The 23,343-nt window shown below is 38.2% G+C and overlaps 1 protein-coding gene across 5 annotated transcripts in view; it reads right to left on the bottom strand.

Moving 5' to 3' along the window:
• The window catches only part of LOC136880825 (E3 ubiquitin-protein ligase RNF8), a 142,363-nt gene that overhangs the window by 118,565 nt on the left and 455 nt on the right, over positions 1–23,343 (bottom strand). For 4 of the 5 annotated variants that reach the window (XR_010860952.2, XR_010860953.2, XM_067153372.2 and 1 more), the window contains exons 2-4: positions 23,179–23,289; positions 14,884–15,062; positions 7,445–7,669 (exon numbers count right to left, since the gene is read on the bottom strand). Coding sequence is in view for 3 of the 5 variants with exons in the window: in XM_067153372.2 (XP_067009473.2) it covers positions 7,445–7,669; positions 14,884–15,062; positions 23,179–23,289 (515 nt within the window). In the remaining 2 variants the exon portion in view is untranslated. Of the gene's footprint in view, positions 1–7,444; positions 7,670–14,883; positions 15,063–21,858; positions 21,967–23,178; positions 23,290–23,343 lie in introns of those variants that run through there. The other variant, XM_068229203.1, reaches the window with a different exon arrangement.

Below are 23,343 nucleotides of genomic sequence, written 5' to 3'. Positions count from 1 at the left end.
AACCAAGTAACAGGTTATTATTGAAAAAGGAGACTACAGACAGAAGTACAAAGCCCTTAAACACTGACAGGATAATTCCCATAAGAACTTTTACACAACAGGCACTATATTTCCCTCATTTTTTAATTTAACAGTAAACAAAATAGTTTGGAAATAATGTCCTAAATAAATTTTTATCATGAGCAACCATAAAAATAAGAGAGATACAGCAAGTTTTATGTTGCTGAATTCTTTTCAAACAAATTATAGCCAGCATCCTACTCGACCTTACCCTAAACTAAAACACCAAGTTTTAAGAGAATCCACCAATCCATTCTCCTGTGATGCTGTAACAGACAAACATTAAACTGAACCCAACATAGGCTGTCATTTGTCCTGTCTAGTATGAAAGCCAATTATCAGGTTAATACTCAAAAAGTACAAGCAGAAAGATGATCTTATACATATACAGCAGATAAGAAAAGGAAAAGGAGAGCTGCTTTCTATGGCCATATAGCAAGACTGTCTCCCAAAAGACCTGTTCATCTTCTGGCAGAACAAGAAGATTCATACCACTTGGCTGACAAAAACTGAGAAGGACATTAAAGAACTGGGAATATCAGATGTTCGAAATACTGTATTTACTTGTGTATAGACACCCCCCCCCCCCCTTGGCTTTTCAAGACAAAGAAAATTAAAAAAGTAAATCTTGCATGGAAGATAACCCCCCCCCCCACCTTATGTAATTCGTCAGAGAAGAACGACGATTCCACTTCAAAGCGGGTACAAGCCTTATGCAGCTCCTATGTCATCACACAAATTTGTGAATAGTTTCATCCGTACGACCCACGCAATGAAAACACACATCAAAGTCATGTGGTACATCTGTGTTTCATAGTTACGAAATGTCCACCTCCTTAGCATAAACCTACTGCAGCTCTAATGACGTCGCACAAAAAGGTGAATAGTTGTGTGTCCGACCCGCGCATTGCAAGCACGCATCAGTCATGTATGTATGTTTGTCTGTGTTTTGTAGTGAGGAATGTCTGCCAGCATAATTGTTAGTACAATTAGGTGCAGTTCTTGGGAACCTGAGTTCGATTCCCAGTACTGTATTGCCAGAGATTTAAGAATGGCAGGAGGGTTGATTGATGATATAGATGTTGATAGGGTTGATTTGCGGTAAAAATGGTACATGCAACTCCCTTCCACTGGGGGCATGTCTAAAAAAAGAGCTGCACCACCTCGGAATGAGGAAACTAGTTTACTTTAGTTAAGAAATATTCACGGTTGTTACTAGGCCTATTAATATAGGCAGGCGAGGTCATTAACAAAGTGATCATTTAATATCTCGTAACTCGGGCCAATATATTTTTTTTGGGAGAGAATTAGGTTTAAAACGTGATAAAAAGAATCCAACCACAATTGTTTTACTCGCCAACGTAGCTAACAAATAATAATAATAATATTGGCTTTTTATGTCCCCACTTACTTTCAACGATTATTGGAGACTCCAAACAAAACATACTAGGGTATGTGTTAATAAAAAATGGGAGACAACGAACGTGCGAAATTAAACATTATGATAATAAAAATTACCACCACACCTGCTGATATCCATAAATGCAGCAAACATATGTTATTTATTTTTATTCCTTCCGTCATGGAACTTTCGGCACTATCCGGGCGATAACATACCTAACCTAAGCAATGCAGTCTCTCATATCCCATTTACAGCTGTTTTGGTAAATCCCGATGTGATAAATGTAGAGAACAAGCATGAAATATACTTAAAAATAAGGGTCCGGCTTTCAACAGCCGCAGTTATCAAAGGAATGCTTCCAGTCACTATGTATCACCGGTACATTCGGATATACAACTCGTAACATAGGCTAGTTATCAGCTGGTGGTTTGGCACGCTTTCAACAACACGGCTTTATTCAGGAGGAGTGGCTTCTGCTACACATACACCAGCTGAAAATCAGAGACCATCTCCAGAAACCATTCGGACTCTATAGTCGGGAACAAAACTGTTTTTAAAAGGTTCAAAAAGACGGGAACTTGAATGCTCTCTGTCTCGATTGCAGTGCATGGCTGACGAAATGGCAGTAAAGATGACGTCACCTGGAATGAGGACACGCCGGTAGCAGGGAAGTTAGTGGCGGAACACAATTAAAATGAAAGTAGTGATCAGGTTTACTGTGTTGTAGGCCTACTGCTCAACTGACAGAGACAAATGACTGGCAATTGAGTTATTTTGTACCAATATTGCATAATATAATACGATACTTTTATCCCGTTTCTTTACGAGGTTGAGTATGAAGAGAGAGAAATTTTCAAAGCGAGTTTTACGATTGTATGCCCTTCCTGACGTCAACCTCATCAGAGGAATTTTGAGGTTATCGCATATTGGATCTGCACCCCTACGTTTTTTTGGCTGTAAAAGTGGAGAAAAAAGGGGTCTAATACGCAAGTAAATATGGTAGATGTTCTGTACGACATACCCTGAAAGAAGTCCAGGGGTTTCAGGAAAAATCCCAGAAGAAAGGTACTACCTGGACAGATGATAAAAAGGAGTTACACTGGCAGAAAATATAACAATATTGGGCAAAAATCAAAGCCCAACAGCTGAACAAGCATGGTACAATGTAAGCCCTTTCGAACCAAGAAGAAGATATTTCCAAGCTTTTCAGTACATAAAAACTCATTCCCTTATAATATGGCCACAATTACTACTATGTGCTACATTTCAGTTTGATGCCATATAAACTGCCAGCATGTCAATTTTAAGGCTCCATTTTTACTCTACCAGATGGCAGAGAAATTGATCTGTCGGACAATCTGCAGCCGAGTTTCTAGTTAATTTAGTAGTGTAACATCAAATCTGTCACAAGAGATCTTTATATGTCAACTTTTGTACAAGAGAGAGTTGAATGACCTTTTTGTCTGACCTTCAAAAATTCAACTAGCTCCTCTGGATCTGGAGGCTGACACTGTACCACTGATCCACAGAGGGGGCTTTTAATTTTTCATGACAGTTGATAGATATACTGATCAGAGCCACGTGACCCAGTTTTACATGAAATTTAAAACACAGGGTTATTGCTTTAGCTAGGATTTAACCCACGGCAGCCCTGATGAGGAGCCAGCAGCAATGTCATTCTGCTAACACGCCCTGAATCGTAAGGACAGTTTGAAATCCGATACTGTAAAGTGTTACCGTTGAGAATTTTGCAATAAAACACCAAAAATATGATGACAGCTTAACTACATACATTCATCAACTTTAGTAAAGATATTTAATGCTGACATCATACATGACTTCACAATGATTGATCATCCTGTTGATAAAAAGGTAGTTGTTCATTTTAAATGAAAATGAAAATCCACAGCCTGTTTCCAGTCATTTGACTGGGTCAGGAATGGAATGAATGAAGCCCCCTTCTAGCCGCGAGGATAGGAATTGTGCCGGCTGCCGAAGCCTGTCGTACTGCTCTGGGGCAATGATTAATGAAATGAAATTATATTGGAGAGTGTTGCTGGAATGAAAGATGACAAGGAAAACCGGAGTACCCGGAGAAAAACCTGCCCCACCTCCGCTTTGTCCAGCACAAATCTCACATGGAGTGACTGGGGTTTGAACCACGGAACCCAGTGATGAGCGGCCAGCGCGCTGCCACAAGAGCCACGGAGGATCTTAGCTCATTTTAAATAATTTGTTAAATTTAAATATGTTATATGCTTTACGTCCCACTAACTACTTATGCGGTTTTCGGAGGCGCCGGAATTTACTCCCGCAGAAGTTCTTTTACGAGCCAGTAAATCTACCAACACGAGGCTGACGTATTTGACCACCTTCAAATACCACCGGACTGTGCCAGGATCGAACCTGAGTTGGGGTCAGAAGGCCAGCGCCTCAATCGTCTGAGCCACTCAGCCTGGCTGGTTGCTCATTTTAAGAACAGGTATAATACGGTAATACTTGCTTCCCTCGACATATGGCTTGGAATTTCAAAACATACACGTAACTGCCAACCTTTAGGAATCAAAAATAGGAAGATTTTTTTTAATTCTTGGATTTCATTATGTATATTGCACCACGGTCTTTATGAAAAAAGGACAACATAAAACGCATCCATATCTATAGTTACAAGGTGAATTCACCATTAAATTTAAAATCTTAAACTAAGAAAACAAAAAAATGGTTACAAGGAAATGTAACAAACACTGAATTCATAAAGTTTCCTTTATTAGACTGTAACATGAACGGAAATTCAATTTTATAGATATCTCTGAACACATGCCTTTGCTGGCGGGACCTAGTGTTTACACTGCACTAATTCTTCTGGTATGGTCTAGGGCAATTTTGTTACTTTCATTGATCTGTCTCTGTCTTATCTTTGGCTTTGACAATATGAACGTGACTGAAGTATGAGCAATGCTAGTAATGCCATTTCTTACGCAGCCTGTCTCTGTTATGACTGGTGTGAAACTGTTGCTCATAGGGTCGGTCGGTGCATGCATTTCAGAGGGCTTGGCAGACTGATATGTAATAGCAACTTCTGGCTCGGTGAGGAAAGCAACAGGAAACTACCTCACTCCTCATTTTCCTAGTACGCCTCTTCAGTGATGCCTAGGCCATCTATGACAGCTCATGGCAGAACTGTTGAGGATCCAACCAGCCTTCGGGCTGATGACTAGACATACATACATTATTAACATATGACTTTGACAGAAGGAAAAGCATAGAACCACAAGAAAAAGCACATGGCCTACAACCCCAATGAAACTATACACAGAAATAACAGCGCACGTGCCACACAATAAGAAACTCATTCTTTCATCCCAATTACCGGATTTTCTAGCGCGCACTGGTCTCTCCTGCTTGTAGGACAATTGCCGTCCCGAACTGCCAGGATGCTGTAGTGAGTGGGAAAACTATACACGAAGGCAATGGACGATACACTCGCAAAATAAAGCATCCAATAAATACACCTGAAAATGAGGTTGCGTAAATTACACAAGCACACAATAATTATCCTAGGGGAAGAGTATTGACCGTACTGGAGGTTATTTTGGTAAAAAATAGGAAGTAAAAATAAATCGGAAAATCGAAAGAGAGTTAAAAAACTGAACATTTCCGGGTAAATCAGAAGGGTTTGGTAGTTATGCATACAGTAAAGGAGAGAGTTGAGGTGTACTTTAGTAACACAAACAGAAAAGAAAAAATGCAGAGAGACAAATGCTCTTAATGTATGTAATGCAGCAAATTTTTGTAAATTAGTCAGCACAGCTGTCTTCATGATGCAGTAGAACAAATTGCTGCTGAAGCAAAGAAACTAGTAATTTATTTTTCAAAGACCTTCCTCTCATCAATGTTATTCAGAAAACTTGCAGTGTGAGAAAAGGAAGCATCTCTATCCCTTTCAGACCGTGTACGCACAATTGTGCGGGTTCTTATTTTATTTATGTCTGAGCTTATTTGACGTTTTTTTGGCGCTAGACCGGACTGCAGTGCTTGTGCGGGACACGTAGCATGTACTTCAGCTGTTTTTATTTAGTACTTGACCACCAGGGGGAAGGAAGAAGAGTTTAAAAATACAGTTCATTAGCAATATGGCGGGAAGCAGTAATGCCTAAAGTAAGTATTTATTTATTGCATTCATATTAATCTAGAAGTTTTACTGAATATCAGAACATAATCTATGAAGTGTGTAGATTGTGTAGCAAACGAAAATTGTGAACTTTCAACATCGTACATAATACCATGAGGTTTTGAATGTTGATACGCACAAATGTGCGGGCTAGGTTTCCTTACAGCCAATGCATGCAGGAGTGCTGGGTGCTGTCGCAAAAAGGACTGAGAAAGAAATCTTGTACTCTACATGAGAAATGTAATGTATAAGATTTTAACTGTTTAAAATTGTTCCACACTGTAAAATAGAACATTTGATCATGTATATGTGCATATTCACATGTACTGAGATGAATTTTTTTATTTTTTGCAAGTAGTGAATGAAGTCCTGACACGCACAATTGTGTGGGTTCTGTTTTTCAGCCGATAGTTCTTATTTTGTAAAATAAACTGTAAAAACATGTATTTGAGAGCATTTTAGTAAGTTTTTGACGTTTTGACACCTCCAGATTTCATTCAGGTCTGACGACAAGCTGCTGCTGCCAAAAGGGCAGTAATGTCAAAACTCCTCCTCAATGTAGAAAATGTAACGTTTACTTGTGTTTGGACGAAGATTTAATTGTTTAAAATTATTCCCCACTGGAAAATAGAACATTTGATCATGTACATATGTATATTCACATGCTTTGAGGTAATTTTTCCTTTTTGTAAGTAGTGAAGTAAGTCCTGACACACACAATTGTGCGGGTGCTTTTTTTCAGATGTAAATTTTTATTTTGTAGAATAAACTAAAAATATATGTATTTAAGAGCATTTTGGTCAGTTTTTGACGTACAAACAAAAATTCACACCGCCAGTTTTCTTTCAGGTCTGAAAGGGCTATACCACTGTACAGGCAACCAAGTACCATTCAATGGTATATCACTCTCCACAGAACAGTATGTTGGCATTAGATGCACTAGTACGACACAAACTTCCATACCAGATGCCAACTGCAACCAGATTGGCCTTCAAGTCCAGTGATTAGTTTCTTGCATTATACAAAAATAAGCATTATCCAGGGAAAGTCTTTAAAACTAAAGTCCTCCATTAATTACAGAGGTCAGTGATGATTCTGCCCATTACCATTTCTTGATGGATTCAGTACCTTTGCATGTCTTCTGGCACAGGCCACAGAAAAATGTAGCTTCCACTTAAGCCTCTTAAGCTGTGACGGCATAGAAGTTTGACATTTGGAGCACAATCAGAGCACCTGAGTGTTATGAAGGTGCTACTAATAAAGCACTTTTTGGCCCAGTGAGGAAAGCAACATCAGCCCCCAGTCATGCCTTGTGCACCTCATAAAGGCAAGACCATCTGTGTTTTCAGTTTCCCTATAACCGGTCCTTTTATAAGATCCAACCAGCCTCTGGGCTGAAGGACTTAACAAAAGTGATGACAAGATACGGATTCTTAAGATAGGCCTCAAACGAAGGAGCAAACTTCTTGTAATGAGGAAAATCCTCCAGCTGTTCCTAACAATAGCAGGTACACTTAACGTCAAAACCAGTGTTGTGCAAATTTCCATTATATAACGCCATTTTCAATCGCTGATATAAATAAATTTGCTACATGAAGTGGACATTGTTATAGTGTGTTCTGGAAAGTAAGTTATATTAGTCACATTAATCTGTTAAGATGTCTCATTTCAAAACTCAGTGTATACAATCTTTCGTATCTGAACGGATGATTAACTTTATTATCTTTGTCACTCTAGAAGGTTAGCTGGACTAGATGAGAAGTTCCGGAATCAACATCGCAAGGAGTAAGCAAAAGATTCATTTTTATCACCTCTCTTTAAGCTCTCCCAGTTGTTTTTCTCTAGACTGTTCCAGTTCTGCTTTGAGTTTCTCTAGCCGAGTGTTCTCCAGCTGAACCTGCTGCAGCTTATCATCCAGCTGTAACTTCTTGATATCCCGCTCAGCAATAGTAGCATCATATGAGTCTGCAATCTTCTGCTGGGCAACCGCAATCTGATGTTTCAGTTCATAACATTTTGCTTCAAGATCAGAGTCCCTGAATAGAAGAAAAAATAAGAACACTTAATCTTAGAGAAACTGTAACACAGAATTCCCAAAAAAAAAGAATGGCATACTTATGAAAACTTACAATTCATGATTATCAGGATAAAAGTCTGGCAGCCAAACTACTTATATCCTTGGATATAAGCAATTTACACCAACCACTGTTAACAGTTAACAGACTATTACCTTGCAATGTATGGAAGACAGAATTTTCCAGCACCAAATTTGTAATGCAAGAGTGGTACAATCTCATATTTTTATCGGAGATAAGTTAGTTTGTTTACTATCCAACCCTTGTCCCGTTTCTTTAAAGGGTCGGGTATGAATCTTCATAGCAAGTTTTTAAGACCGTATGCCCTTCCTGATGTCAGCCTCATCAGAGGGGTTATTGAGATGAAATGAACGACAATATATGATAATAGGAAGGGAAATGGTGAAACCCAATGCTGGCTCATAGCCTACTTCAGCTGAATAGCACCCAGGAGTCTGCTCAAGGCTTAACATCCCCATCTGATGGATGAATCACCAACAGCCTCACATGCCCTTACTCCACATGAGCACTCTGGATAGGTTTGGAACTGAATCCAAGATTTCGGCACGCAATCTAGTGATGAGAAATGTGTACTACCACCTGTCCTACCCCGCCAGTCAACCTTCTGGTAGTGAAAATTTTTTCACCAATGGGACTTGAACCAGCTAACCACAGTGTCAGACCATATAGACTTAATGATCATGTATTTATATGTATTTATAATGTATCCTTGTTTTGCCATACGAAATAATAATAATAATAGCCACCAGGTGAGTTTATCTATATTGTATGAAGCCAGGAGGTTAAATGACACACTGTAATGGATTTAGAATTATTCCTCGCTATGGTACGATCTGTTCAGCATTTTATTCATGCGTCCCTTACTGTCAGCCTCACGGTGAATTCAAATCTCAAGATTCCTTGAACTTTCTCTGATTTGGTAATGGTGAGCCATCTGGCGTTCGAGTTGGAACCAGACGTACGAGGTCACCAAGCGGTGCTGCTATCTAGCCGGGAGTTGTTAACCCTGCTAAGCCGGTGATCGTGGCTTGTCAATAATGAAATCGATAGCAGTTTTTTTTTAAATTCTTGTTGCGGAATTGGAAGAAGACGCCTTGAAAACTACGCTTCTGTTCTGGTTTGAGGATAAATTATCCGTGAAGAGAAGGAAAATGATTGTGGGATTTGATCCCGGATAACCATTTCTCCATCAGGGCGTAAGGGCCTGAAGAACTGGTTTGTTATCTTAAAGAGTTTTTATTTCTTCTTGTGTCTGACCTTGTAAGTAGCTTCAAGCATATCTATAATGGTTAACCTACCCCATCGAAAGCTGCTAATTATTGTGTTAAGAGACATGTACACTACTAAACGCTACGATATGTGAGATTTTCTACAGCTGATCTTTCGGACTTTTCGAGCTTAAAATTTTTAAGAGTTTAAAAAAAATCTGGACTTCATCATATCTATGTAATACTTTTATGTAATACTCATACCTTTGGGATTTCAATTCGAGTGTATGAAAGATATTAATGTTTGCTTTAATGCTGTTATTTAAGGTTCCATGTTAGTAAAAGTATATTTACGTTGCGGAGCTCCCAATTAACTACTATATACGAAGTGTCTGCTTAAGCTTATGGTGGTTAACTTCATTTCCTCCTTTAAATCGTAATAATAATGTTCTTATTTAAATATATTCAAGCTCTTCGGAGCAAGTAAGAGGAAAAGAATAAGTTTTAGGATGAAAGCTTTTCTGATGAATTACTCGGTACTTGAGTTGGGATTTGATCATGGTGGTTGTCACTCTGTTACACCAACCGTGTAACAGAATGCAAACGTAAAGGAGGCGTTGCTCCTTTGTGTCTGACACATGAGTGTCGGCTAATTATTATGTCTTGACTGTCATCTGATTTTTGGGGAACGATTGTTTGCCCGTGTTGGTTACCTTTCGTCACTCTTGTGTGACTGATTTAATTGAAGTTACTGTTCATTGTGGGATATTTAATTATGGTGCTACTTGTGGATTTATTGCATGTCATTGCATTATTTCTGGCTCATTTCTGAAGTAATGTGTGTTGTGGGTTATGACTGTTCTTATACCTTTTGGGGTGACCGAGATAACCCATTGGAGAAGTTTTCAGCCTGCATATTGAAATATTTGATTCAAGTTTTCTTATTTTGAGTTGACCTCCCATTACTTAAGGGATCAGAATTTGAATTACAGATTGGAAGGTGGTACTTACCTTAAATGATTTGGGTTGTTTTAACATTTTTATTTTGAACTGAACTATATTGATTTATTGTTCTGGAAGATTTTCAGCGGTCATTCTTAAAACTTGATTTTAATATTATAATTTTGAATTGATTTTTCTTTCATTAATTGCTCGGAAATTTAAATTATTATAATGGAGGTCAGATGTTCTAAAATTATTTTGGCTTATTAAAGATTTTCTTTAAATTGATCAAGGAATTGATATTTCACCCAATTAGTTAAGCTTATTTTAAGTTGATTCGCTTGGCCTCTGGTGTCCAGTGCTTCCGCAATCAGTGACGGCCTTTTGTTGGGATAATTTGTAAGTATTTCCTTTAAATTTTGCTTATTTATCCCTGGTCGTGCTAACACTCTTGACCTTTACCTTATGTTGTGAGAACACTCACTGACATTAAAGTTTACACACTTCCAGATAAGCTAGAAATTTGAAATTCGGCAAACTGATAGCTATTAGGCTGTACCCTAAGGAATAATTCCAAAAAGTTCAAATTTTAAATCTTTGAGGTGCGCTAGAAAATTGAAAGTTGGCAAAATTATAGCTCTTGGCCTGTAACCGATGGAATAATTCCAAAAAGTACCTCCAAAAAATATCTAAATATGGAGGCATTTTTCATGGCAGTGTAGACCTTCGTTTCAAAGTATTTTATGGCTAAACAGTAAGCTGTTATCACAAAACAGATAGCACATTCAACATCCAGCATGAGGAGATCTACAACTTTGGCCCTATGACTTTTAGCTGTATATCCATTCGTTCTACCTTAGAGAGAGGCTGCACTTTTTGATTTTAGGTCAATTTTGTACATTTTCCATACGTAATTGTACTGTTTGATGCACTTATAAGACAGGTTGAATCATGAAATTCGACAGGTGCATTGGTACATCCACTGGCCATAAGTAAACCAACTGCACAATTCTAAGTGGCATGTATATACGGAAAAACTAAAGAATAAGTGGAAATTGCACTCAAATTTCAGCCTAAAGTTTCTAACTCCATCTCAGGTGTACCCGAGGGAGATAGGACGAACTGTCAAAGACCCAAAACTGTAGACCTTTCATCCTCAATACTCCTGACAAGTTTCAAGACTGTAGCTGTCCGCTAGATAGGGGAAAATCATTTCTCAACTTGTGAATAAAAAGTATGAAATTTGCCCTAGATTGAAACATTTACCTGTATCTATGATATAAATAGTCGAGATCTGAGAAAATGTCACAAGACCAAGCATGTAGGCCACTAAAAGAGATGTCGGATCGCACAAACTGCCTGTCGATAGTCATCATCATTAGTCGTTGTGCTCATTACTGAGCGTCGTGACCTCATAATTCCATCATTTCCTTGTTGCAACCTTGACAAGATGTCTCCATCCAGAGCGGTTTTCACATTTCGTTAGTATGACCTGAAGTGGTAGCCCAGTGATCTTCTTCGCCTGATAGTATGTACCCTTTAACCACAGTAAGTACCCAAATGAAGGTCTACACATCCTTTTGTATATATTCTATCTGACTGACTCAATGACTGACAAAAGTTTACTCACTTCCAGATGAGCTAGAAACTTGAAATTTGGAAAACTGGTAACTATTAGCCAGTAACGCACAGGAATATTCCAAAAAGTTCAAACATTTACTTTTTACCTCCCCTTCACAAATTAGTTAACTAATTCTAAATTACATATTAAAAATTTCATTTTGGTTCCATATTGACGTCGCTAAACATGTACAAATGCAAATGTAAAAGATCCATCAATTCAATACATCATATATTCAAATAAAATTATTACCTGACAGCAAGTACTAGTATATGTTTCGTCCAATTATTGGACATCTTCAGCTAATAACATCAGTACTAAACCATTAACACTAAAAGAACAATGAAATAAAATCTATGGGAAACTAGTGTAAGACTCATTAAAATCTAAGACAAAGCATCAAATTAAAATATGAATAGAAAGTTCATCTATCAAATTGCTAAATCATATATATTCTGGCAAGCTAATCACTAGTCTTAAAATTGTTCTTTGATGTGTTGATAAACAAGGTCTTGATATGATGAAATCTAAATTATGTGTCACACATAAAGTGCATAAAAACATTTAAAATTAGGATATACATCCTCCTATGGCATGGATTAGCCTTATTTAATGTTGCAGTGAACTTCAATAGGGAACCATTGAACCTTTTGAATACTGAGGTCTTGCTATTGACAACTGTATACAACACGTAAATCATGTGAGGTTCTCCGCTGGCTCCACTGGAACTTCTAAGGCTGTTCTGCAGCCTTGCTATAATGCGGCTGGTCATTTGTTGTTGTTGTTGTCCGAGATTTGAACCCTGTGGAGTACTAGACCGAGTATTATAACACAAAGAGTCAAATCCAATGCATTAAAGGGAAGTATTTCTCCAAAATACTTAAAATGAACACAACGTTTGAACTTTCCATACTTAGTATCGAGAAATGCAGTGTATATGCCTATCGGGCATTATTACATCTTCTTCTAATAGTCATCATCACATTATACAGTTCACTGAAGGTAACCCATGTGTGCAGCATAGTAAAGTGTAATGACTTTGCATAGGTGCAGTGTAATTTAGCTCTGTTGTGTGCCTAATTAAAATAAAATAGACATTAAATTGTTATATTGTACAGTACGTCTAACTGAAATCCTTTGAATAACAGTACAGCATTACCATAGTGTATGAGTGGCAGTATTTGTATGCATAACGAGCATTTGAATTGCTGTTCATTCAAATAACAACCGTTGACAAGGCTGTTGCAGCCAATTAAATGTAAAACAGAAACTTGAATGCTCACTGAAGCTAGATATTAGCACAATCAATTCATTGTTAAGTTTGCATATCAGATTCTCTCCATCACCTGGTTTGGCGGAGGAGTGAGCGGCTCAACATAACACCGGCTCACGACAGGCTGATGAAAACGAATGTTGAAATATTCCCATGATGCGAAGGAGTTTTAGTTTAATTATCTTATTTAAACAAATAGCATATGTACCCGTTCTTCGCACGGGAATTAGTAACTTATCTCACGATTCCTTAATGAATTTATGCAAATTTACATGTCTGTATTCAAACATTTAATATGGCATGTCAAACTGAAATTCTTCTATAAAAGCAGATGGCAGTAATGTGAAGTACAATAAGGCTGAATAAAGTCGAGACAGAATGGGGTAGATCACAAAGTTCATTGAACGATATAGTTCCTGGTCCGAAGTTGTGCGTAATTACCCCTATTTCTCGGTTACATATTTTTCTTCATCTGAAACCAGGAGTGGCACTGTGGCTGAAGAATCATGAAACCAGCAGGTAGAAGGGCGAGCTGAAGGTCAGACAAGGACATGGCAACGAGAAGCTGAGACATTTGCCACGTGTGATTTGCTGAGTAAAGTTGACTTTGACTTTGTTATTTCGTTAATAGCCTATTTTAAGCTATAAGCGTATTAAGTTTATAGCGTGTGTATGTGTTAGTGGTTATTCTTTAATTATTGTGTTTCAAAATTTTATCACATGTTATTGCAAGTGTTAAAGCCTATTGTTTCAATAATGCCTCAAACTGCGTACACATTACGACAAAAGATTTTCATGCACGGCACATATATATTGACAAATTCCTGTAGAGAAGTTAGAAGGCGGTATATGGAAAAATTCCCAGGTGCGAACATTCCAGGTATAGAAACTGTAAGAAGACTTGTGAACAAATTTAGAAGCACTGGTTAGATTCTCGATAGAAAGCAAAGAGTACAAAAAGAGTGTGCTTACTGAGGAGAAATTACGTGAGATAGGGGAAAAATTAGAACATACTCCTACAAAATCGATCAGAAAACTTTTGTAGGAAACACAAATTTAGATTAATTTTGCATGGCAAGCTACAAAAATGTTAAAATTGAAACCATACAGAATCAGTTGTTCAAAAGTTGCGTCCACGTGATAACGAGTGCAGGGTAAATTTCTGTAACTGGGTTTTAAAGGGTGTTGATGACGGAGTACTTGATCCAAAATTAATAATGTTCTCTGATGAAGCAGGTTCCAATTAAGTAGACGTGTTTCAAGTCAGAATAACAGACACTGGTCTTCAGAAAAAACTGAAAATTTCATACATGGAACACCCCTACACGATGTGAAAATGGGAGTCTGGGTGGCAGTAACTGCAGACAGGACAACAGGGCCTATATCTTTTGAAACCACAATCACTGGGCAGAGATATAGGGATGACATTTTCGTACCATTTTTTTAACAATAGACGGACAATGAATGCCAGTCTAGATATTTCCAGCAAGACTCAGCAACCGTACATACGGCTAACGAGTCATTAAGTTTAATTGAGGAAATTTTTGACAAGAGGGTAATTAGTAAACCATTGTGGCCCGCAAGATCCACAGATCTTATGGTTTGTGATTTTTATTGATGGAGAAAGTTGAAAAATAAGGTTTATGCTACAAACCCTCACACTCTAGATGAACTCAAAATATGACTAGAGAAATTGAGGCTATCTCGGTAGATGAACGAAGGTGTGTGAATTAAAATTTCCTTAGATGATGCCAGAAATGTGCAGATGCAGATGGAGGACATTTTTAACATCTTCTGCGACAAGGTGAGTAATTATTTTACTTTGATTGTGTGTGCTTGTTATTTACATGCAATTCATACGGGGGGGGTCTCTCGGCCCCAAGCTCAGAGAGTTGCCATGTGCTCGTCTGACCTTCAGCTCGCCCTACTACCTGGCCCCACTTTGAGAGAAAGACCCCGTCCCTTAGGTAACTAGTTTGAAGCAGTCTGCTTATTCCATTTAAAAAATATTAGTACAACTAGAAAGAACATCTCACTACATTCCAAAAAAAGCAATTTCATAAAATTCAATGTCAGCTCTATACGATTCATAACACAACCCATCTCTTACCTATTTTCCAAGGTCCTTAGCTTCTTAGAGACATGCAAATCAGAGTATGGATCCTTCTCGATGGTAAACATAAATATGAAGTCATTTGATGGACCAAGTTGGATTTTATCTCCATTATATATATAGCATGATTTATCCTTCTCCAGTCGTTTGCCATTGACAAAGGTGCCGAACTGACTCTAAAAACAGATAATTTTTCACTTAATTAGTATTTATCAAATTAATTATTACCTATAAAGTTTAAAACCATCAAACAGATTTTACACTATTTTGTGTTCATAATTTCTCATGCGTTCTCGGAAGGAAATATCAATGCTCACAAAAATGACAGTGTTGGTCATCCTCAGCAAAAGGAAAATTAAGTGAATGAACAATAAAGTATATTAGAACCTCGTTAATCCAAACTAATTGGGAGAGATACATTGGCCAGATTAATGAAAATAACCTAAAAGAACAGTCGAAAATGCATTGAAACTCCAGTTACAGCAGCAACAACCACCGAAGAGCATATGCCTATATAAAAAAAAAAAATGCGTGCACTATGTTATGGCACCTCCGAACATCTGAAAAACCGTACTGAAATAACTGAAAAGTTCTACTGAAAAAGAACAAATAAATGTCACGTGAAATAAATTTCATTTTGGATCTGTATTGACAATTATGTTACATAAGTTGAAAAACAAGTATACTAGTTCCACTTAGTCAATACCACGTTTATTTACAATTCAAAGTTGTAAAAACAGTATATTAGAATAACAGTACATGTTTTGGCCATATTAGGCTATCTTCAGCTGTCTAGAAATAACTTAAAATTAATATATTAAAAGTTCTTAGTCTCTTTATTATAATAGAGAAATAAAGAGACTAAGAAGGAGGTGCAGACTGGAAAGAAATAGAGTTAGAAATGGCTGTGGAAGTATTGAAAGAACTTACTAGAAAATTGAATCTAGCAAAGAAGGCAGCTAAGGATAACATGATGGCAAGCATAATTGGCAGTCATACAAATTTTTGTGAAAAATGGAAGGGTATGTATATGTATTTTAAGGCAGGAACAGGTTCCAAGAAGGACATTCCAGTTTTTTTTTTTTTTTTTTTTTTTTTTTTTTTTGCTACTTGCTTTATGTCACACCGACACAGACAGGTCTTATGGCGACAATGGGACAGGAAAGGCCTAGGAGTGGGAAGGGAGCGGTTGTGGCCTTAATTAAGGTACAGCCCCAGCATTTGCCTGGTGTGAAAATGGGAAACCAAGGAAAACCATTTTCAGGGCTGCCGACAGTGGGGTTCGAACCTACTATCTCCCGAATACTGGATACTGGCCGCACTTAAGTGACTGCAGCTATCGAGATTCCAGGAATCATTAATGAACAAGGAGAGTGTGTATGTGAGGATCTTCAAAAGGCAGAAGTATTCAGTCAGCAGTATGTAAAGATTGTTGGTTACAAGGATAATGTCGAGATAGAGGAGGAGACTAAGGTCAAAGAAGTATTCAAATTTTCATATGATAACAATGACATTTACAATAAGATACAAAAGTTGAAAACTAGAAAAGCGGCTGGAATTGATCAGATTTCTGGGGATATACTAAAGACAATGGGTTGGGATATAATACCATATCTGAAGTACTTACTTGATTATTGTTTGGTCGGAGGAGCTATACCAGATGAATGGAGAGTTGCTATTGTAGCCCCTGTGTATAAAGGAAAGGGTGATAGACATAAAGCTGAAAATTACAGGCCAGTAAGTTTGACATGCATTGTATGTAAGCTTTGGGAAGGCATTTTTTCTGATTATATTAGACATGTTTGTGAAATTAATAACTGGTTCGATAGAAGGCAGTCCGGTTTTAGGAAAGGCTATTTCACTGATGCTCAACTTGTAGGATTCCAGCAAAGATATAGCCGATATCTTGGATTCAGGAGGTCAAATGGACTGTATCGCGATTGACCTGTCTAAAGCATTTGATAGGGTGGATCATAAGAGACTACTGGCAAAAATGCGTGCAATTGGACTAGACAAAAGAGTGACTGAATGGGTTGCTATATTTCTAGAAAATAGATCTCAGAGAATTAGAGTAGGTGAAGCTTTATCTGACCCTGTAATAATTAAGAGGGGAATTCCTCAAGGCAGTATTATCAGACCTTTGTTTTCTTATATATATAAATGATATGAGTAAAGGAGTGGAATCGGAGGTAAGGCTTTTTGCGGATGATGTTATTCTCTATAGAGTAATAGGCTAAATAAGTTACAAGATTCTGAGCAACTGCAACGTGACCTCCATAATGTTGTGAGATGGGCAGCAGGCAATGGTATGTTGATAAACGGGGTTAAAAGTCAGGTTGTGAGTTTCACAAATAGGAAAAGTCCTTTCAGTTTTAATTACTGTGTCGATGGGGTGAAAGTTCCTTTTGAGGATCATTGTAAGTATCTAGGTGTTAATGTAAGGAAAGATCTTCATTGGGGTAATCACATAAATGGGAATGTAAGTAAAGGGTACAGATCTCTGCACATGGTTATGAGGGTGTTTAGGGGTTGTAGTAAGGATGTAAAGGAGAGGGCATATAAGCCTCTGGTAAGACCCCAACTAGAGTATGGTTCGAGTGTATGGGACCCTCACGAGGATTACCTGATTCAAGATCTAGAAAAAAATCCAAAGAAAAGCAGCTCGTTTTGTTCTGGGTGATTTCCGACAAAAGAGTACATACATACATACATACATAATCATTACAGACTGTTATGCCTTTCAGTGTTCAGTCTGCAAGCCTCTGTGAATTTACTAAACGTCGCCACAATCCTCGATTTGCAACTAGTGTTGTGGCCTTACAAAAATGCTGCAAAGTTTGGGTTGGGAAGAATTGAGAGAAAGAAGAGCTGCTCGACTAAGTGGTATGTTTTGCAAGTAATCAGCTTCATTTCCCGTATCAAATTCTAATCACAAAGAGTTACAATAATTGAAAATCTTCCACCTTTCTGATACTTTTCATTTGCTTTTTAGCAAATTATTATTTGTAAACAGTACATGTTTCATTCTCACTTGGGAACATCTTCAGCTGTTGTTAAGCTTAGGTGAATCGCTAAGTTTCTGAACACGTTCCTTGCAAGTACATTGATCCTCTTAAAGACTACTTGAATACAAATTAAATTGAAATGATGTTAAAACAATGTGGGGGTTAATGGGTTAATGAAATGAGACTGGATGATTACGAGGTTGGTCAGCTTAAAAACTATATCTGCTGTCTGCTCATCAATTTTGACGTTTCATTTTACTCTAGGCCCACTAGATGGAGATCTTTTACATGCCGACATCGTACAACATGGAGTATTGAGTGGACTTTTTTCTGCCCTTCAAAAATCCAACTACCTCTGCCGGGTTTGAATCCGCTAACTTGGGATCCGGAGGCCAACAATCTGCCACTGATCCACACAGGCAGTATAAGAAGGATAAGAAGAATAGATGGAAAGCATCTATGCAGATGATACAGCCATTGCAGCTCAAGGAAGAACATTTGAGGAAGTTGAAACCAAGCTAACATCTGTCCTTGAAGAACTAACAGTCTATTTTGATGCCAACCACCTGAAATTCAATCCAGTAAAAACGCATATGTGAATGTGCATTCCATCTAAGAAACCAGGAAGGAAGTAGAAAGCTGAATATTACCTGGAGAGGTCATAAACTAATCCACTGTGACACCATCAAAATAATTTCTTATTAATGTGACCATAAAACACCTTGGGGTAAAACTGGATTGTTCCCCAATGTATAAAAACCACCAGTGATGTCCCCAGAAATTTTAGTCAGCCAGTTGGCAGAAATGAGTAGAAATGAATATGATAAAACTTCTATTTATTCCCCTCAGGGCATTAACAATAATATATTCATCATATCAAAGACTGGACTTGCTTCAACAACACCAAACAACTCTTCAAGTTAGCTAAAGAAAGAGGTGCTTTCTCGCCAACATCTGGGGGTAAAAAAAAAATTTATAACCTGCAACATCTGGGGGACTGGATACGACACTTGAAGAAGGGTTCTACTGCTCGTTCATAATCATGTAATTCCGGGACTTACCACTCGGTTGCTGTGGAGTGCCATACAGGTTTGTAATGTCGTGTGGAATCGAGTGCTCGTATGCGATTCCACACAAGTCCCTACACTGCTCGTGCACGACACTACGCGATAGTTGAGCTAAATAATAACTATTAAATTAATGTTAAATGGTTCACTTTTCAATGCTATATATGCAATATTTTGATTTACATTAACTAGGGACTAGTTTCGCCCTGGGCTGGCCATCTTCAGCCTTAATATGAAACATCTAATAACTAAACAAATGTACATACATACAATTGACATAAAACAAATATAAACTATTGACATTAAAAACTCGAATGAAATTATGAGAAAAAAACTAGGCTCTAAATTCTTAGCATCTTGAGTATGCTCATCATCGAGACTCTTTTATGCACTAATATTCACAGAACTGTTAGTTCCATCACCGCTAATCATTACAATATCAACATTTACCAGTTCCCGGTTTACACTACCACCAGCAGTGCTTCAAGTAGCCTACGCAGTGACCTCCACGGTATACACTACCCATGTGTCTTGGTGGGTGTGCTAAGTACCCACTGATGAGCCCAACTTAGCACATGGGGGCGAAACGCTGGCAGCCAGGAATAAGTTAGCTGGAAAATTTATAATGTCCAATAACGGACCATTTATATTGGTATTACAAATTTACTCATTCGGGACAAATATTTCAGGTTTCCCATGGGAATCAACATATATATCAGAGGCCTAAATGACGAAGATCTGAAATTCTCTGTCACCATATTTGCAACCTTCAGTTTCATTTCCCACAGAAAAATGGATGGCAAGAACCGTGTAATGAAGTGCACAAGGAATATTCATATGTTAATCTTTCATTTTCCGCCATCATTTTCAGTGATAGCTTCTGTGGCAAATTCTCCGTCAGAATTCAAGCAGCGCTAGAATGTTGGAGACTTGCCTGCGGACTTCTGGTCGATAGCCTTAATGGCTATACATATATCGGCTTGTCTAAAGAGACTGGTTTGCACAGACTTACCTACGACTAAGTCTGCGTGTGTATGGGGCCCTTTAGATTTAACAGCGTGTCAGAGGCAATGTCATTTGTGATAATCATCACGCAGGGAAGGGATAGCCCTCCTCCACTGAAGAAAAAGTAAAAAAAAGAAGACAGGTAGCCAGTGGTCAGGGAACCAGTGATACCCACTGTTCAAGAGTTATTCAGAGGGAAATAGATTATGATTTTACCTTCCGCAGCCCGGCACTCACTACATTCAGCTGCGCATGGAACAACTGTCGTTTGTTTACACGCTCAGGTAGAATGTTGTCAAGAGGCGATCAGTACTGCCAACCTCTGTACTTAGGAACTAATGAGTGGTACTTCGATAGCTGGTAGTGGTGATTATTGTTACTGACCTTTCGTCTGATTGGTTCTTGACGAGCAGATAGTTAGGATATGATCTGGACGAGACCATTGGTCTGGACAGTTAGAAGCCGCGAAGCAGCCCTAGTCCCCTAGTTTTGTGAGGAAATACGATTGGTCTGGACAGAAGACAATTGGTCTGGACGGTTAGGATTCTTGCCATGGACAAGACTATTGGTCTGGACGGTTAGGATTCTTGCCGTGGACAAGACCATTGGTCTGGATGGTTAGGATTCTTGCTGTGGACAAGACCATTGATCTGGACGATTAGAATCCGCGAAGCGGCCTTATAGACACCTAGTTTCATGAGGAAACACGATTGGTCTGGACTGTTTAGGAGAGGAAACCCCCGAGGTATTCTATGTTCGAAAATCACTGCCTGATGTTGGAAGATGACTGCCTGCGGTGGATGTGTAATTAATATAAGAGGTTTTGTACGTCATTATGAGGCGAAGGAGAGTGATTTAATTCAGTTGTATGTAAGTCAGGCTTACTTTCTAATCACCGAGTGTGTGAAAAGTGTGGTCGTGAAGTGAAATTGACTCTGAGTGTGAACGGCACTCGTATAATTCTTTCGTTGCAGGTTATAAAGTTCATCTTCTTTGTCCGTATTGAAGATCTACTTGTGATACAAATTCTTACAATTTTGTCAATCAACACCTATTCAATACAATAAAAATGTAGTACAAATTTACATATTTATTAAGATGTTTATATGGTACATGTTTCGCTCCTTTTTCATGAGCATCATCAGCCAACTATTATTCACTTAAGGTTGTATAAGATCATGAAACAATTCTTTTGGATTAAGATTATTCCTATAAAACTAATTGACAAATCTTATAATATTTTACAAGTTACGTAACAATAAAATTGTCTTTAAGTTAAAACTTTTTGTCTAAAATCTATGTAAGTCTAACATTTTATTGACGAAACTCATCTGGTGAACATCTTTTAAATTGTTTAAAAAATAAATAAAAAATAAAATACAATCAATACAATTAGCCAGATCTCAAAAGTTTTTTTATTTTTTGTTTGTACTACGTTTTTATTGTATTGAATAGGTGGTGATTGAAAAAACTGTAAGAATTTGTATCACCTAATTCTTTCGTGTCGTCGTCGACTGGAAGGGGGTGTGAGGTATGGATGGTTTGTGATTGCATGGAAAAACACTTTCTCCGAAGGCTCTAATTTGAAGGTCTTTGAAATAGGACATTTCATCATCCTGTTGTGCATTCAACATAAACCGCTGGGTCCTACTGTGAAGCTCGAGCTGGGTTTTTCTGGCAAAACAACAGTAGACTGGTCCAGCTTCTGTCGAGGTGTGTGTGTGTGTAGAATGGGTGGTGGCTAATTTTAAAAAATATTGGTTGACCCGGTATTATTGTGGAAAACGATGAGAGTAAATTTGGTAAAAAGAAGTATAATAGGGGGAGGCCTGTAAAAGGACAGTGGTGTTTTGGAGGCGTGGAGAGGTAGAAGCATAAAAACTTTTTTGTTGTACCTGTGGAGAGAAGGGACTTTGTTCAAAGTCATAAAGGACTGGATACTGCCAGGAAGCATCATAATATCCGATTGCTGGAAGGCGTATGATTGCTTGGAGCACGAGAGATTCGTGCATCTCCACGTCAACCATTCTGCTGAGTTTGTGGACACCGTCGAGAGTCGACACGTCCATAGGGGGAAAAGGAGGGCGATGCCGAACAATCGCCTTGCTGTGCATACGCAGAATATCGAAAATCGGTGGAGTCATTTTAAGCATGGCAGCTATTCCGCTCCAGGGTTCAGCAGGAGGAAACAGCATTTCCTGGGATATCTTGAGGAATCCCTGTTCAAGAGCATCTTCCCCCTAGAATAGAGTACACAAATTCCTCAAAGTTGCCGCAGCCCTCTATCCGCCCCTACATTAACGTATTAAATTAAATTACTGCTGCTGTGTATTTCACATTGTTCCTTTACATGGTGTTTTTTCTTTGTGCTTTTATTCAGCCGGGGTTGGTAACACAATGTAGGCTGTTTATCAGCAATGATGGCAATGACATCACATTCCATTCACGTTAACCAATGAGAACTTATGTATAGAGAAGGAAAGGTCATAAAGGACTGGATACTGTCAGGAAGCATCATAATATCCGATTGCTGGAAGGCGTACGATTGCTTGGAGCACGAGGGATCGTGCATCTCCGCGTCAATCATTCTGTTGAGTTTGTAGACACCGTCAAGAGTCGACACGTCCATAGGGGAAAAAGGAGGGCGATGCCGAACAATCGCCCTGCCGTGCATACGCAGAATATCGAAGAAAAGACCAATGAGAATGCGAGTAGTTACTCTAGCCATGGCCGATAGCGGCTGCTGCTCTTATTAGGTTATAAAAAGTAAACAAACTTCTGGGGACGGGATGGTGGGTTCCTAGACATAGCAATAAACACATCTCTCCTCTACAAGGTATTCCAAGTAAGATTTGCATTATTTTCGCGTGCTTATAATGTTATAAACTCTAGGCTATGGAAGGAAAAATTATACCGGGAAATAGCTATAAATCTACAAGGCTGTTGATTTGCCAAGATGTATCATACATATTAACAATGATCCTGCAATATTTATAATACACATTACAGTAACAATGACCCCTAAATTAATCTACATGCAATACAGTGTGTAAACATTCAACTGTCATTAATAGTCAAGGTGCTATAATATTCAAAGTACAATTCTTCATAATAGCATCTTGTAGCATGATTTGGAAACTTACAACTTTTCCAGAGAAGTAGGTCACATAACTCAGATATACATACAAGCAGAGAAGAAACTTTAAAATACCAACCTTATCACACAATGACCACTCTTTTCCGTCATAAACCAATATACAGTGCGTTCTGGATACAGATAAATGGATAACTGTCATCGACGAAGTAGCAGAACGACCGATGTCAAACTAAAGAACAAAAGCAACGATAATTATTTTTGACTGTCAAGAGAAATGCAGATT

This window comes from Anabrus simplex, chromosome 9 (assembly GCF_040414725.1).
Source record: "Anabrus simplex isolate iqAnaSimp1 chromosome 9, ASM4041472v1, whole genome shotgun sequence".
In the NCBI taxonomy this organism is placed as follows: Eukaryota; Metazoa; Arthropoda; class Insecta; order Orthoptera; family Tettigoniidae; genus Anabrus; species Anabrus simplex.
Note: the sequence above shows the minus strand (reverse complement) of the source record. Positions and strands in the feature narration are given on the sequence as shown.